The sequence below is a fragment of the Saccopteryx bilineata genome, chromosome 2 (assembly GCF_036850765.1).
Source record: "Saccopteryx bilineata isolate mSacBil1 chromosome 2, mSacBil1_pri_phased_curated, whole genome shotgun sequence".
NCBI classification, from domain to species: domain Eukaryota; kingdom Metazoa; phylum Chordata; class Mammalia; order Chiroptera; family Emballonuridae; genus Saccopteryx; species Saccopteryx bilineata.
The window spans coordinates 187,785,585-187,799,734 of NC_089491.1; the positions used below are offsets into that span (position 1 = coordinate 187,785,585).

Genomic DNA, 14,150 nt, shown 5'->3' on the forward strand with positions numbered 1-14,150 from the left:
ATTCTTTTTCTTTAGGATTGCTTTGGCTATTCGGGGTTTTTTATAGATTGAGTCTTTTTTTTTTTTTTTTTTTTTTTTGAGTGTCTGTGTCATGTAAGCTCTTGTTCTGTTGATGGATAAATGTTGAGTGAATTTAATCTGTTGACATGAATAAATCTTGAGACTCCATTTCCCTTTGAGTGTTGATTTGGGTGAGCATTTCCCATCAACTGAATTCTTTATCTTTCTGTTGTGGCCCTACAGTTCCAACTTCATATTGAAGATTATGGAATTTGTTAGAATCAACCTATTGATTCATTCTCATTAAAGTCTAAATCTTTGTCAGTTTCTTTGAGGGAAATTCTTTTGGAATAATTAGCAGATTTATTTTTTATTATTACTGTCATTCTGTGGTGCTTTTAGTCTTTTCAAAAACAAACTATCTCTGGCTTTAGTGATTTAGGCAGATAGCATAGGAGCAAACCTAGACCTTTCACGTTGATTATTATATGTGGGTGTTTGATAAAGGTTGAGTAATACTCAACTATTTGGTTTTGGTAGCAATTTTTCTCTTTAGTCTTCCTTTGTTCTTGAATGTGGATAATGAAGGAGACAACACACAGTGTCATAGCAACTATCTTCAAATATTTGAATGACTAGTGCGGGGAAGGCTAGGTTTGTGACTTGCTCTGTAACCCTGTGAATTAGATATAGGACCAACAGCTAGAAGTCAAAGGTAAATGAATGTCTATTCAATACTAGAAAGAGTCTTTGAGCAGGTCGAGCTGCCAGAAGAAAGAATGGACCTCTGTGGGAAAGAGTGAGATCCTTGCTATTGGTGATGTTCAAGCAGTGGGTGAATACGAAGTGGGGAGAGACAGCCGGGGGGGGGGGGGGGGACAATCATTATGTGGATGTTAACCAGGACACCTAGGCATTCTCTGCTACTCTTGAGATTTTGTGGTTCAGTAAGTTTCAGGTTTAAACTTTTTGGTTATCGATTTTCTTAAAACATAGCCCAAACCCTCTATTTTTATCTCAGTTACGTAGAATTTCAGTGTACTAAAGAAAAGGTGTGATGACAACCTTACTAATTGGAGGATAAAGCAGGTCAGCGCCAGATTTGATGTGCAGATATCCCAGGTCAGGGTTTCCCAAAACCTGGCTGAGCCAGTGAGCATGGGAGCCACTTGGTTTCTGCATGCTCCCCTCCTCCCATCCCCAGTCTTCTCCTGAGCTGAATCCTGAGTGATGTTTATGTGAAGGTTAGAAACTCTGGATATTGTGCACTGTCTCAGTAGAAAGGAGTGTCATAGTGACGGAAAGAGAAAGCATGTCAGTCAGATCCTGTGCTGCCTTCCTCCAGCTTCTTTGATGCTGTTAGCATCGGTAGCTACTATTTCTAGTTAAAATTCAAATGGAGAAGAAAAATCATAGTCCTCTTCAATTCAAATTTTAGCTGCAAATGGCCAGCCACTCAGCAGCTCTCCAGGCCTGTCCAGCAGTTCTCTAAATTGCCGTCTCAGTTCTCTGACTTGTCCTTGCTGTCTCACAACATTGATATTAATGATGACCATGGGAACATTTGCGAGGTGCTTTCTTTGTGGCAGGCCCCGAACTTAAACACTGTCGTTGGATGGTGTCATGTAAGCAGTAGAACTGTTAAGGAGCAGGTGATAAAATTAATGTGGAGCAAACTGCAGTTTAGCAAGGGGGGATCGATAACTCACTTTCCTTTCACAGTTGGTGACTAGCTGAGGTGTGATTTTCAACTCAGATTTGAGTTACTAGTCAACAGTTAGTATGACAGTGATGCACAGCTAGGCGTGGGTACATTTTATATAGATTCAGTCAGGCTTTCCCAATACATTTAGTGAAATTTTTAATAATATGAAACCTTCTTTGCATTTTAATGTTAAATCAGGTCTGGGAGATTATCTAAAAAGGTCCTCCTCTTTTTCCATTATCATGTATATTCATGGGCCATCATGCTTCACTTGAACTTCAGAAGTTAAGAAAATAGACCAAAAAATGGCTGGCTACTTTTAAATAATATGGAAATTCACTGTGGTTATATGAAGTATTAACAGTATTGAAGATAATCAGGGCTCTGTTTTAATCCACATGTTGGCCATCATCCACCAGAGCAGGATTGAAAAGGCAAGTGCAGGAGGGTCGTACTAGCTAAGTGATGGTCGTCAGCCTGCCTGCAGTTTGCAATTAGTGAGAAGCAAGTGGTTTGAGCTCTCAGAACACAAAAGTTTCCAACAATGGAAATAGATCTAGAGCAGTGTTTTTCAGCCACTGGTCCACCAGGAATTATCATGCCAGTCCACAAAAGAGTTAGCCACCCTAACCTGGTCAGGAATCGAACCTGGGACTTGCATATGCTGGGCTCATGCTCTACCACTGAGCCAATCGGCCAGGGCCAATATTTTATTTTTTTGAATGAGAAAAACCTTTTAGATTTGATAAGAGAATAGTGGTTATTAATAATGCCAACACAATGATTCTTTTCAAGTAACCTTTTTTTTTTTTTTTTTTTTTTTTTTTGTATTTTTTCTGAAGCTGGAAACGGGGAGAGACAGTCAGACAGACTCCCGCATGCGCCCGACCGGGATCCACCCAGCATGCCCACCAGGGGCGATGCTCTGCCCACCAGGGGGCGATGCTCTGCCCCTCCAGGGCGTCGCTCCGCCGACCAGAGCCACCCCAGCGCCCGGGGCAGCGGCCAAGGAGCCATCCCCAGCGCCCGGGCCATCTTTGCTCCAATGGAGCCTTGGCTACGGGAGGGGAAGAGAGAGACAGAGAGGAAGGGGGGGGGGGTGGAGAAGCAAATGGGCACTTCTCCTGTGTGCCCTGGCCAGGAATCGAACCCGGGTCCCCCGCACACCAGGCTGACGCTCTTGCCGCTGAGCCAACCGACCAGGGCCTCAAGTAACCTTTTAAAGAAACTTATTTTTAATTGAAGAATGCAAGGTTACTATCAAATATTTAAAATTAAGTTTGTCATTTCTTCTATTTCTACTTTATAATTGCCATTTTGGTGCAGTAACTTTATTAGGTGACTAACATAATTAGATTTAGAAACAAATGTCTCTTATTATAAACTTTCTGTATCTAGAAAAAATAGCCTTTAAAAATAAAAAAAAATGCTTTATTCTGGGATATAAGGCTTTTTAAAATTAAAGTGTAGTTGATATACTATATTATATTAGTTTCAGGTGTACAGTATAGTTATTTGACATTTATATATCTTACAAAGTGATCATGAGAAGTCTAGTAAACCGTTTAATACCATACAGTTATTGCTGACTGTATTTCCTATGCCTTATAACTGTAAGTTTGTACCTCTTAATCCCCTTCACCTTTTTGCCCATTTCCCTATCACCTAACACCCCCCCCCCAGCAACTATCAGTTTGAACTCTGTATCTATGAGTCTGTTTTGTTTTGTTTGTTCATTTGTTTAGTTTTTTAGACTCCACATATAAGTGAAATAATATGGTATTTATCTTACTCTGACTGAACACAATACCCTTTAGGTCAGCGGTTCTCAACCTGTGGGTTGCGACCCCGACCCCGGCGGGGTCACCTAAAGCCATCGGAAAATACATAATGCATATCAGGTATTTACATTCCGGATCATAACTGTAGCAAAATTACAGTTATGAAGTAGCCACCAAAATTATTTTTTGGTTTGGGGTCACCACAACATGAGTAACTATATTGCGGGGTCACTGCATTAGAAAAGTTGAGAACCACTGCTCTAGGTTCATCCATGTTGTTACAGATGGCAAGATTTCCTTCTTTTCTATGGCCAAGTAATATTCCATTTTATGATGCATCACATCTTTATCCATTCATCTACGGGTGAACACCTAGGTTGCTTCCATATCATGTCTATTGTAACTGATGCTGCAGTGGACGTAGGGCTGCGTATGTCTTTTCAAATTAGTGTTTTTATTTTCTTCAGATAAGTGCCCAGAATTGAAATTGCAAAATTGTATGGTAGTTTTATTTTTAATTTTTGGAACCTCCATGCTGTTTTCCATAGTGACTGCACCAAGTTAATGTCCCACCAACAGTGCACGAAGGTTCTGTTTCTCCAAATCCTTGTCGACACTTGTTTCTTGTCTTTTTGTTGACAGCCATTCTGACAGGTGTGAAGTGGTATCTCATTGTGGTTTTTACATGCATTTCCCTGATGATTAGCAAGGTTGATCATCTTTTCATGTGTCTGTTTCCAATCTGTATGTCTTCTTTGGAAAAGTGTCTATTCAGGTTTTCTGCCCAATTTTTAATTGGATTACTTTGGGGTTTTTGATGCTGAGTTTTATGGTTTTTTAAAAAATATATTTTGGATATTAACCCTTAACAGATCTATCATTTGCAAATATCTTCTCCCATTCAGAAGGTTGTGTTTTTGTTTTGTTAATGATTTCTTTTGCTGTGCAAAAGCTTTTTGTTTAGCCTGACCTGTGGTGGCGCAGTGGGTAAAGCATCGACCTGGAATGCTGAGGTCACTGGTTCAAAACTCCGGGCTTGCCTGGTCAAGGCACATATGAGAGTTGATGCTTCCTGTTCCTCCCTCCCTCCTTCTCTCTCTCTCTCTCTCTCTCTCTCTCTCTACTGTCTCTAAAATGAATAAATTAAATCTAAAAAAAAAGGATAATTTAAAAAGAAAAGCTTTTTGTTTAATATAGTCCCATTTATTTATTTCTGTTGTTGCTGCTGCTGCTTTTGCCTAAAGGGACACATCCAAAAATATATTTCCAAGACCAATGTCAAAGATTTTACTGCTTGTGTTTTCTTCCTGGAATTTTATGGTTTCTGGTCTTAAATAAAATCTTTAATCCATTTTGCATTTTTCTGTATATGGTGGAACAAAGTGGTACAGTTTAATTTTTTTTAATATTGCTGTCTAGTTTTCCCAGCACCATTCATTGAAGACTTTTCCTCATTGTAGATTCTTGCCTCCTTTATTATAAATTTAATTGGTTATATAAGTGTGGGTTTATTTCTGTGCCCTTTATTTTGTTCCAGTGACCTATGTCTGTTTCTTGTGCTAGTACCATACAGTTTAGATTACTTTAACTTTGTAGTTTAGTTTGAAATCAGAAAACATGAGGTCTCCAACTTCAATTTCATTTACTTCTGGTCTTTATTACTTTCTTCCTTCTACTAACTTTGGGCTTTGTTTTTTCTACATCTTTATATATAAGATTAGAGTGAGATTTTTCAGTTTCTTGAGGTAGGCCCAGATTGCTATAAACTTCCTCCTTAGAATGGCTTTTGCTGCATCCCATAGCTTTTGTAATGTTTCCATTTTCATTGGTCTAAAGATATTTTTTGATTTTCTCTTTGATTTCTTCATTGAGCCATTGGTTTTTGGTAGCATGTTGTTGGCCTCTGCATCTGTTCTTTCCCATTTTCTTTTTAAAATTAATTTCTGGTTTTATATCATTATGGTCAGAAGGATGCTTGATATTTCAGTCTTTTTAAATTTATTGACTTGTTTTGTGGGCAAACGTGATTTATTCTGGAGAATGTTCATGTTTACTCAGTATTATACTATTTGTGGATTAAATGTTCTGTACATATCTATTGTGCCGGTCTAGTCTCGTGTGTCACTTAAGGCCAATGTTTTCTTGTTGATTTTGTTTGGATAATCTATCCATTGATGAAACTGGGGTGTTTCAGTCCCCTATTATTATTGTATTACTGTCAATCACTCCCTTTGTGTCTGTTAATATTTGCTGTATGTATTTTGGTGTCCCTATGTTAGGTGCTTAGATGTTTAAAAGTGTTATATCCTTTAGTTGGATTGACTTCTTTATTAATATGCCATAGCCTTGTATTTTGTTACAGTTATTATTTTAAAAATTATTTGGTCTAAGTAAAGCTACCCGGCTTTCTTTTCATTTTTGTTTGCATGGGATATTTTTTTCCATCCACCTTCAGTCTGTATGTCTTTAGATCTGAAATGAGTATCTTATAGGCAGCATGTGTGTATATCTTTTTTATATCCATTCAGCCATCCTGTGTCTTTGTTTTTTGCGAGGGGGAGGGAGAGAGAGACTGGGACAGGAAAGAAGAGAGATGAGAAGCATTAACTTCTGGTTGTGGCACTTTAGTTGTTCATTGATTGCTTCTCATATGTGCCTTGACTGGGGCACTCCAACAGAACCAGTGACCCCTTGCTCAAGCCAGTGACCATGGGATCATTTCAATGATCCCACACTCATTCCAGTGACCCTTCAAGTTTGGTGAGCCTGTGTTCAAGTTAAATGAGCCCATGCTCAAGGCATTGACCTCGAGGTTTTGGGCCTCAGACCTCAGCATCCTGGGTCAACACTCATTCCAGTGCACCACCACTGGTCAGGGCCCTTTTAACATTTCTTGTAATACTGGTTTAGTGGTGATGAACTCCTTTAGCTTTTGCTTGTCTGAGAAACTCTATCTGTCCTTCAATTCTGAATGATTACTGTGCCGGGTAATCTTGGTTGTAGGTTTTTCCGTTTCTTCACATTGAGTATATTCTGCCACTCCCTTCTGGCCTACAAGGTTTTCTGTTGAGAAATCAGCTGACAGTCTTTTGGGAGCTCCTTTGTAGGTGACTTTCTCTTGGTGCTTTTAAGTGTTTCTTAAACTTTTGACATTTTAATTATGATGTGTCTTGGCGTGGGCCTCTTTGGGTTCACCTTGTTTGGAACTATTTTCTTAACCAGGTTTGGGATATTTTTAACCATTTTTCTTCAAATAGGTTTTCTGTCCCTTTCTCTTTCTTCTTTTTCTGAGACCCATACAGTATGAATGTTAATATGCTTAATGTTGTCCCAGGGATCCCTTTTTCTGTCTTCACTCTTTTTCATTCATTTTTCATTCTTGATCTTTCAATTGGGTGATTTCCACTACCTGTCTCTCTGATTGCTGATCCATTCTTCTGTACCATCTGATCTACTGTTGATTCTCTCCAGTGTATTTTTTATTTCAATGGTTATTATCTTCAGTTCTGATAAGTTCGTTTTTACAATTTGTATCTCTCTGTTGAAGTTCTGAGTTTATCCACTTGTCTGCAGAGTTTGATGAGCATCATTATGACTGTTACTTTAAACTCTTGATATGGTAGACTGCTTACTTCTGTTTTGTTTAGTTCTTTTTCTGGAGTTTTATCTTTTTTTTCTTTAGAACTTTTTTTTTTGACAGAGATAGAGAGAGAGGGACAGATAGGGACAGACAGACAGGAAGGGAGAGAAATGAGAAGCATCATTTCTTCATTGTAGCACCTTAGTTGTTCATTGATTGCTTTCTCATATGTGCCTTGACCGGGGGGCTACAGCAGAGCGAGTGACCCTTTGCTCAAGCCAGTGACCTTGGGCTCAAGCCAGCGACCTTTGGGCTCAAGCCAGCGACCATGGGATCATGCCTATGATCCCACACTCAAGCCAGCGACCACTAGCTCAAGTTGGTGAACCCCCACTCAAGTCGGATGAGCCCGTGCTCAAACCAACGATGTTGGGATTTTGAACCTGGGTCCTCCGTGTCCTAGTCCAATGCTCTGTCCACTATGCCACCTCCTGGTCAGGCTAGAACATATTCTTCTCTCCTCATTTTACCTATTTGTTTCTATATACTAGGTAGGTCAGCTACATATCCTGGCCTTGGAAAAGTGGCCTTATTGAGAAATGTCCTGTGGAGTCCAGAGGTGGTATCCTTCTTTGTCACCAGAGCTAGGAGCTCTAGAGGTGTTCCTTGGATGGACTAGTGTGGCACTGGTTGTGGTTGGGCCACAGTAGCTAAGGAAAATCTGACAGGAAAGGTTGGCCCCTGGCCCAGCCGACTGTGAGGCCTGGCCACAGCTGTTGCAGGTGCATTTGTATGCGGTGCAGGCCTTTAGTGTGGCCGGCTGCCAGGCCCACCTCAACATTGCAGACCCATTGCTTTGTGAGGGTGCTGACGGAGGCTGCCCACTGTGTGTGGCAGGGCAGGAGCCACTTTGGGGGGGGGGTAGCTGGGTGGGTCCATAGCAAAACGACAGAATGGGATGAACATTGTTAGCAAGGTTAACAGAGAATTTCAGAAATGGCACCTGCAAGCATTAGACCAGCTAGGTGGAAGGAAAGTAAAGGAGGGATGAGGGAAATAGTTCCCACCAGCACTTCCGACTATGGAGAAAGTTCCAACAGATCACTTCCTCCAGCACACATGATAAAATTAGTCAGTGTGTCACCTTCGCATATGAACCAGATATTTTTCTAACTTTAGTGACTCTGTTCTGGTTTCCTACGGCCCTTCAGCTCTCCCAGGTATAAGCCCCACTGTTTTTCAAAGCCAGATGTTATGGGGGCTCTCTTCCTGATGCAGGTCCACCAGGTTGGGGCTCAGACCCCTTGCTGTGCAGAGGGGGACTTCCATGATTGTGATATCCTTCCCACTCGTGGGTCACCACAGGGGGAGTTGAGGGCAGGATGGATCCTGACTATACTGAGTCTCTGCCCCTCCTACCCATTTTATGGCTTTTGTTTTTACCCATATTTGCAGAAAATATGCTCTGCTAGACTTCTGGTCATTCTCAGAGACAGCTGTTCTGTATGTAGCTGTAGCTTCAATGTCAATTAGAGGAGGTGAGCTTAGGATCTTCCTACACTACCATCTTGAATGTGAAGCCAAGAGCCTTGCTCTTGATTATCAGTATAGCTTGTCCATGAAATGTTGCTCCTTGTGGTTCATTTATTGTCCCTGGATCACCAAATCACTGTCCCCAAAACAATTTTTAATTCCCTTTCTCTTTTAACAGTTATTTCTAGTATGAACCAATTATGGATTTCCTCTTATCCCCTTCCTTAAACAGTATGGTTATGTCTCAACCTAATAGCCACAGCTGAACTTCTGAATTGAAGCAGTTCAATCTGTTGAGGAAGTCATACAAAAAGCAATCAATGTTTCAAATGGTTTCAGTTCTGGTTAGTGATTTCAATAATTTGATGTATATTTAACAGATGTTTTCTACTTTCCACACAGCATTAAAACTTCCTTTTGGTAAAACAACAGTGATGCATTTGGTGGCCAGGGAGACATTGCCAGAGCCAAACTCTCAAGGTAAGCCAGGCACGGGGAGGACCTCACTCAGCCATAGAGACAAGCGTTCAAAAATGACTCCATTTTTCTTGGACAAGAATTTTTAGGTAAAGGAAGTTTTCATAGTTTATGACTAGAACTTGTTAAGCCTATAACTGGACATTTTGGAAACAGACTAAAATGAAAAGCATTTATTACAACTTTTACATCTTCTCTTATATAGAAAAAAAATTAAAATAAACCCAAACAACTACAAAAAACTACTTGTTGTTATGCTTCGGCCCCTCCTCTTCTCCCCCACCTTCAGTTGGAGTGGTTTTATAAACATGGCTTCTCTTTATTTTTCCTAGGTCAGAGGAATCGTGAGAAGACTGGAGAGAGTAATTGTTGTGTAATCCTGTAAACACTGTCTGCTAAGTGTGATGTGATGTCGTCCTTGTCTTTCATGCTGCTGGGACAGAGGAGACCCAACGTTGCTTCAGAAACCCTTAGAAAGTCCGCCTGCAAAGCCATGAATGCTCACATGGACACTGTCACTCATGAAAGTAAAAAGAATCAAGAACATTTTTTGCTATGATTTTATATTCCTAGGATTTTGTTTATGTTGAGCAGTTTTAGAATACTGGGTTTGAATGCAGTCACTCTCCAGGGGGAAAAGTTAACAAGTTACCTTTTGTAGGGGAAGCTGTTTTGCTGCCACAAAATGTTACCACCAGAACTAACAAATCAAGTGTTCCAAATACAGTTTGCACTAAAAAGACTGACGCTGTTTTCTTCATCAGCAGATCTCTATAGCATAGTTCACGGTACCTAGAAATACTCATGTACAATTCCACACTGGAAAACACTCAGCATAATGAAGTTAATGTCTGGGCCAACTGGAGAGGGAGTAAATAGAAAAGAAACTAAAATATTGGGTGAATTCTACCCAAGTCAGCCGTAGTGACTGCACTGGCACAGACACTAAACCAGTGGGACGGTCTTCACTGCAGCACATAAAGAAACAGAGGCGCCTGTTGCTTGAAGCACTCAGTGGAGCGCTGGTGAGCAGATTGTTTTCCCTTAACAGGCACACTCTTCAGGTGTAGGTCACCCAGTGCTTGTTCACACAGCACAGAAGGGGGGTGTGTTTCCTAGCCTTAATGTGGGGGGAGGGGTTCCAATCACTCATAGACTTTCATGATTGGGCAGAAATATCAGAACTCTTCATTTACTGTTCAATTTTATGTGTTTGAATATAGCAGATGAATTTTTTCATAATTTTTGTTCATCTGTAATTATGTCCAGTGTCACACTTACTTATTAGAGAGTTCAGATGAATTATTAAAATTAAACTATTCTCCATAATAACTGACTTGTTTCTTTATGTAGTTTGCATTTGGTATCAGTGCTTGCAATTGTATTAAAATCAATTCTTTTGTTTTAAAACAATTTTAAAATTGATATGCTAAAAACAATTTGCACAGCACTAAAAAGCATGAGCTAGTTTCATCTAAAACTGTACAAATATAAAAGATTTTATATTTTCTCACTGGGAAGAAAGTTTTCCTGGATGAAATTACAAATATGTGTAGAATATATTTAATAAAAGACTTATAAAGTACCTAACTATAGAACTTGTTATAGATTGGCGTGTAGTATATAGAACAATATTCCATATAAATAACTTTAGCCTTTACAAAATGACAATGACGTTGTAGGCTGACATGTTCTATACTTAAGTGTCCACAGTCCTTAAAAACATGAAATGTAAAGGGTTTCAGATGGCCAGCTTTGTTTAAAGGTTATTTTATTCATTGTTAATGCTTTGAGGAAAAGGCTTTATATGCAGTAGATCTACAAAAATATTGTTCATACTGACAGAATTAAATTTGTATAGAGCAGAGTTTTAAAATGAATGTAAATAGCACTAAACATTTTCTTTCTGCAAACTGCACTTATAGATTCTTTCTGTAAACTAAATTAAACAATATAGTAGTGCGTTTCAGTGGTCATTTTAAAGGTCTTAATTAGTAATTGTTTAAGTACTGTCTCATTCATGTTACAATTTTCTATTTTTATTCTTAATCTTTAAAATTTTGTTTAATTGATATTCTATTGTTGGTTTGGGGAGTTATTCACAACTATCTGTGATATTTAACCGGTTAATTTGTGCATAGTCAAAACAATGGATAGACTATGTAGTCTCTTATCACTAAAATGTTACATTCAAGAAATGTGAAATGTTTATATGCTCTGTTGACCAACTCAAATGTGAGTTCTGAGAGTGTTGACTAAAGAAGAATCTGGTAGTTCCTTAACTGGGCAGTCATGCTGTTTGTGGCTCTATTCTTCTTTTGGAAAACAAACAACTGGTAATTATTTTAATACCTATTTTAATTCTAATTACTTTTCTATTTTTCCATAGTTAAAGACCATCAGCTAATTGTGAATGAATTTTTACAACGGTTAAAAATATTCTTTATTGGTTTCAACTTATTTTTCTCTGCACTCCTACGTTACGCATTTTTCCTTTCAGAAGACCTTTGTAGAGTTTGCAAAATGGATAAACTTGTTTATTAGTAGAGAAAGAATTATGTCACTTAATGTTTAATATTGTTGTAAAATGAAAAGAGAATTCAAAATAATAGTAAAATTATATACTAAAACCAAAAATTCAAATGCCTTAATAGTGTATTCATAAAAATACTCAATTATCCCTTTGAAATAGTTCTTTAGGCTGCCTGATGGCTGAAATCCAATTGGTCTCAGCCAAGACTGCTACTGAAGTCCCTCTGGCAAAGGGCAGCTCACTCACCAAAATGCAGGAGCTGCGTTGGTCAATAATGTAAAGAAGGCCTGAGTCATGGGCCTGTGACTGCCCCATGCTTGGTAACTAACACATCACTTTTACCTAAATTACCCTAGACTTTTAAGTGTTCTAGGCAAGGTTAAGCTTTCCTTCACCATGAAACGTCAGCATGTCTCCTTGAACTGTTTGCTTTCTCTTCAAGATAAGTTGTATCTTATCTATCATGAAAAACATAGTATCTAACATCCCATTCACATTCAACAGGTTTTTTCATAACAAACATTTATCCTTAGTTTTATGTATCTTGACCTTTGTTACAGTAATCTCTGTTAGCTGATTGTTGTAAACAATGTTTAATGTGAAAAGAAATTAAAACTTTCTTCATCCGTTGTAGAATACTTCCCTATTTAAATGACTTCTATTCATAATTTTGGTGTATTTTCCTATTCTTTACCTCTACCGTTTCTCTTTTTTCCTTCATTGTGCAGTAAAATCAGTACTGTGTGTGCCAGCCTTTATTCTTCTACAAAGAGAAGTGACCAACCAAAACTTAGTGTGCCTTTATACTGAACATCCTGACTGGTAATTGTCACAGGCATGTTTTAGTTTTTCCACTAACATTTCCATAATGTAGTTGCGTGTTAGCCCAACAGTGATTGGGGTAGATGAGGGCTGTGAGAAACCTGTACAACCTAAAATTATGGTAGAAACACAAGTGCTGGCTACTGCCGTTATCCAGGCACACTGTCCTGGCAGAGGTGGAGCAGGCTTCATGGACGTGGGCAGTGGTGACCAGCTGTGACTCTCCGCTTCTCCCTGCTGGCCACCTGGTGCCGTTTATTCAGAAGACTGTGCCATGTATGAAGTTCTCTTACAGATGTGGTAGGGGGATGGCTTCTAAAAGAGTTCATGCACAGAATTAAGTAAGTGAGAAACGTCTACTTCTAAATGGTAAAGTTCAAACCAGTACTAGGATAGGAAAACAGATTTTACTTACTATTTTGTGGTCTCTGACAGTGATTTCAAAAACGTTTGTCCTTTTTATTATTTTCTTGAGCTTTATTTTGGTGAAGGAGTTGTCTTTCTTGTAGTGAGAGAAACTTTGCTCTGTTTAAATAACATAAGGAGGGACCAGACTCTAGGAGGGAATAGTGACTGACCACCAGTGGACCCAGAACCTCAAGGTGTGGATTGGAGCTGCATTTGTGCAGACATTCCATACAATCATGAAGTGCAGAGTCTAGCCCATTCCCAGGGGTCTGCCTTTAATGGTTACCAGTCTGCAGCCTGGCCTCCTTCATACTCCCTTCCTTATCTCACTGGGGGCCCCCACCACCACACTGGGTGCATTGCTTTCCTGAATTCCTCTCATTTGTGTGCTGAACTCCCCCCCCAATGTCTCTCAAAAACATGATTAATCTGATTATTTGAACAGTGTTTGACTGACACTCATTTGGTCCTCAGATTTCAGAATCCCATGAGAATAGTTGGGCTCTGAAGTCAGGCCTGGTTTCAAGCTGGGTAACTGAACAATTTATTTAATCTTTGACCTTTCATTTTGTTTATATATAAAATAAGAATACCTGTTTTATAAGGTTCTAAGAATTATTTTTTATTTTTTAAACCCTTTGATTAGTATGAACATTCACTTACATCCTTGTGCCTCCTGACCATCCAGAGTATGATCGTACAAAAAATTTTTATTGAAAAAATGTGTAAGGCAACATTAAGAAAAGGCAAATATATGTTCTTCTTGTTTCCATAAATTGGTTATCAAAAAACCATGATTTTAAGTTAATAAAACTTGAACTAATTTTATTTTTTGAAAAAAACTCACTCCTGGGGGTTAGCAAGCATGAAGAAAACTCACTACTCAAAGGGTTAATCAAGTGAGAGACAGATTTCCACATATGCCCCAGCTGGGATCCATCTGGCAACCTCCATCTGGGGCTGATGTTCTACCCATCTGGGCCATTCCGTTGCTTGGCAACTGAACTGTTTTAGCTCCTGAGGCAAGGCCATGGAGCCATCCTCATCACCTGTGGCCAACTGGCTCATTCAAGCCATGGCTGCAGGAGGGTAAGGGTGGAGAAGCAGATGGGTGCTTCTCCTGTGTTCCTGACTGGAAATCAAACCCAGGACTTCCACACAACAGGCCAACACTCTACCACTGAACCAACCAGCCAAGGCCTCTAAGGATTATTTTTAAATAAGTCTTTAGGCCCTGGCCAGCAGGCTCAGTAGTAGAGCATCGGCCTGGTGTGTTGAAGTCCTGGGTTTAATTCCCAGCCAGGGCACACA

The 14,150-nt window shown here is 39.4% G+C and overlaps 1 protein-coding gene across 1 annotated transcript in view; it reads left to right on the forward strand.

Annotated features, from left to right (window-relative positions):
• Window positions 1-12,267, forward strand: part of UBL3 (ubiquitin like 3) — a 75,026-nt gene extending 62,759 nt beyond the window's left edge. The window contains exons 4-5 of the mRNA XM_066258925.1: window positions 9,002-9,079; window positions 9,409-12,267. Of these exons, the coding sequence (XP_066115022.1) occupies window positions 9,002-9,079; window positions 9,409-9,461 (131 nt within the window). The 3' untranslated portion in view covers window positions 9,462-12,267. The remainder of the gene's footprint in view (window positions 1-9,001; window positions 9,080-9,408) is intronic.
• The last annotated feature ends 1,883 nt before the right edge of the window (window positions 12,268-14,150 follow it).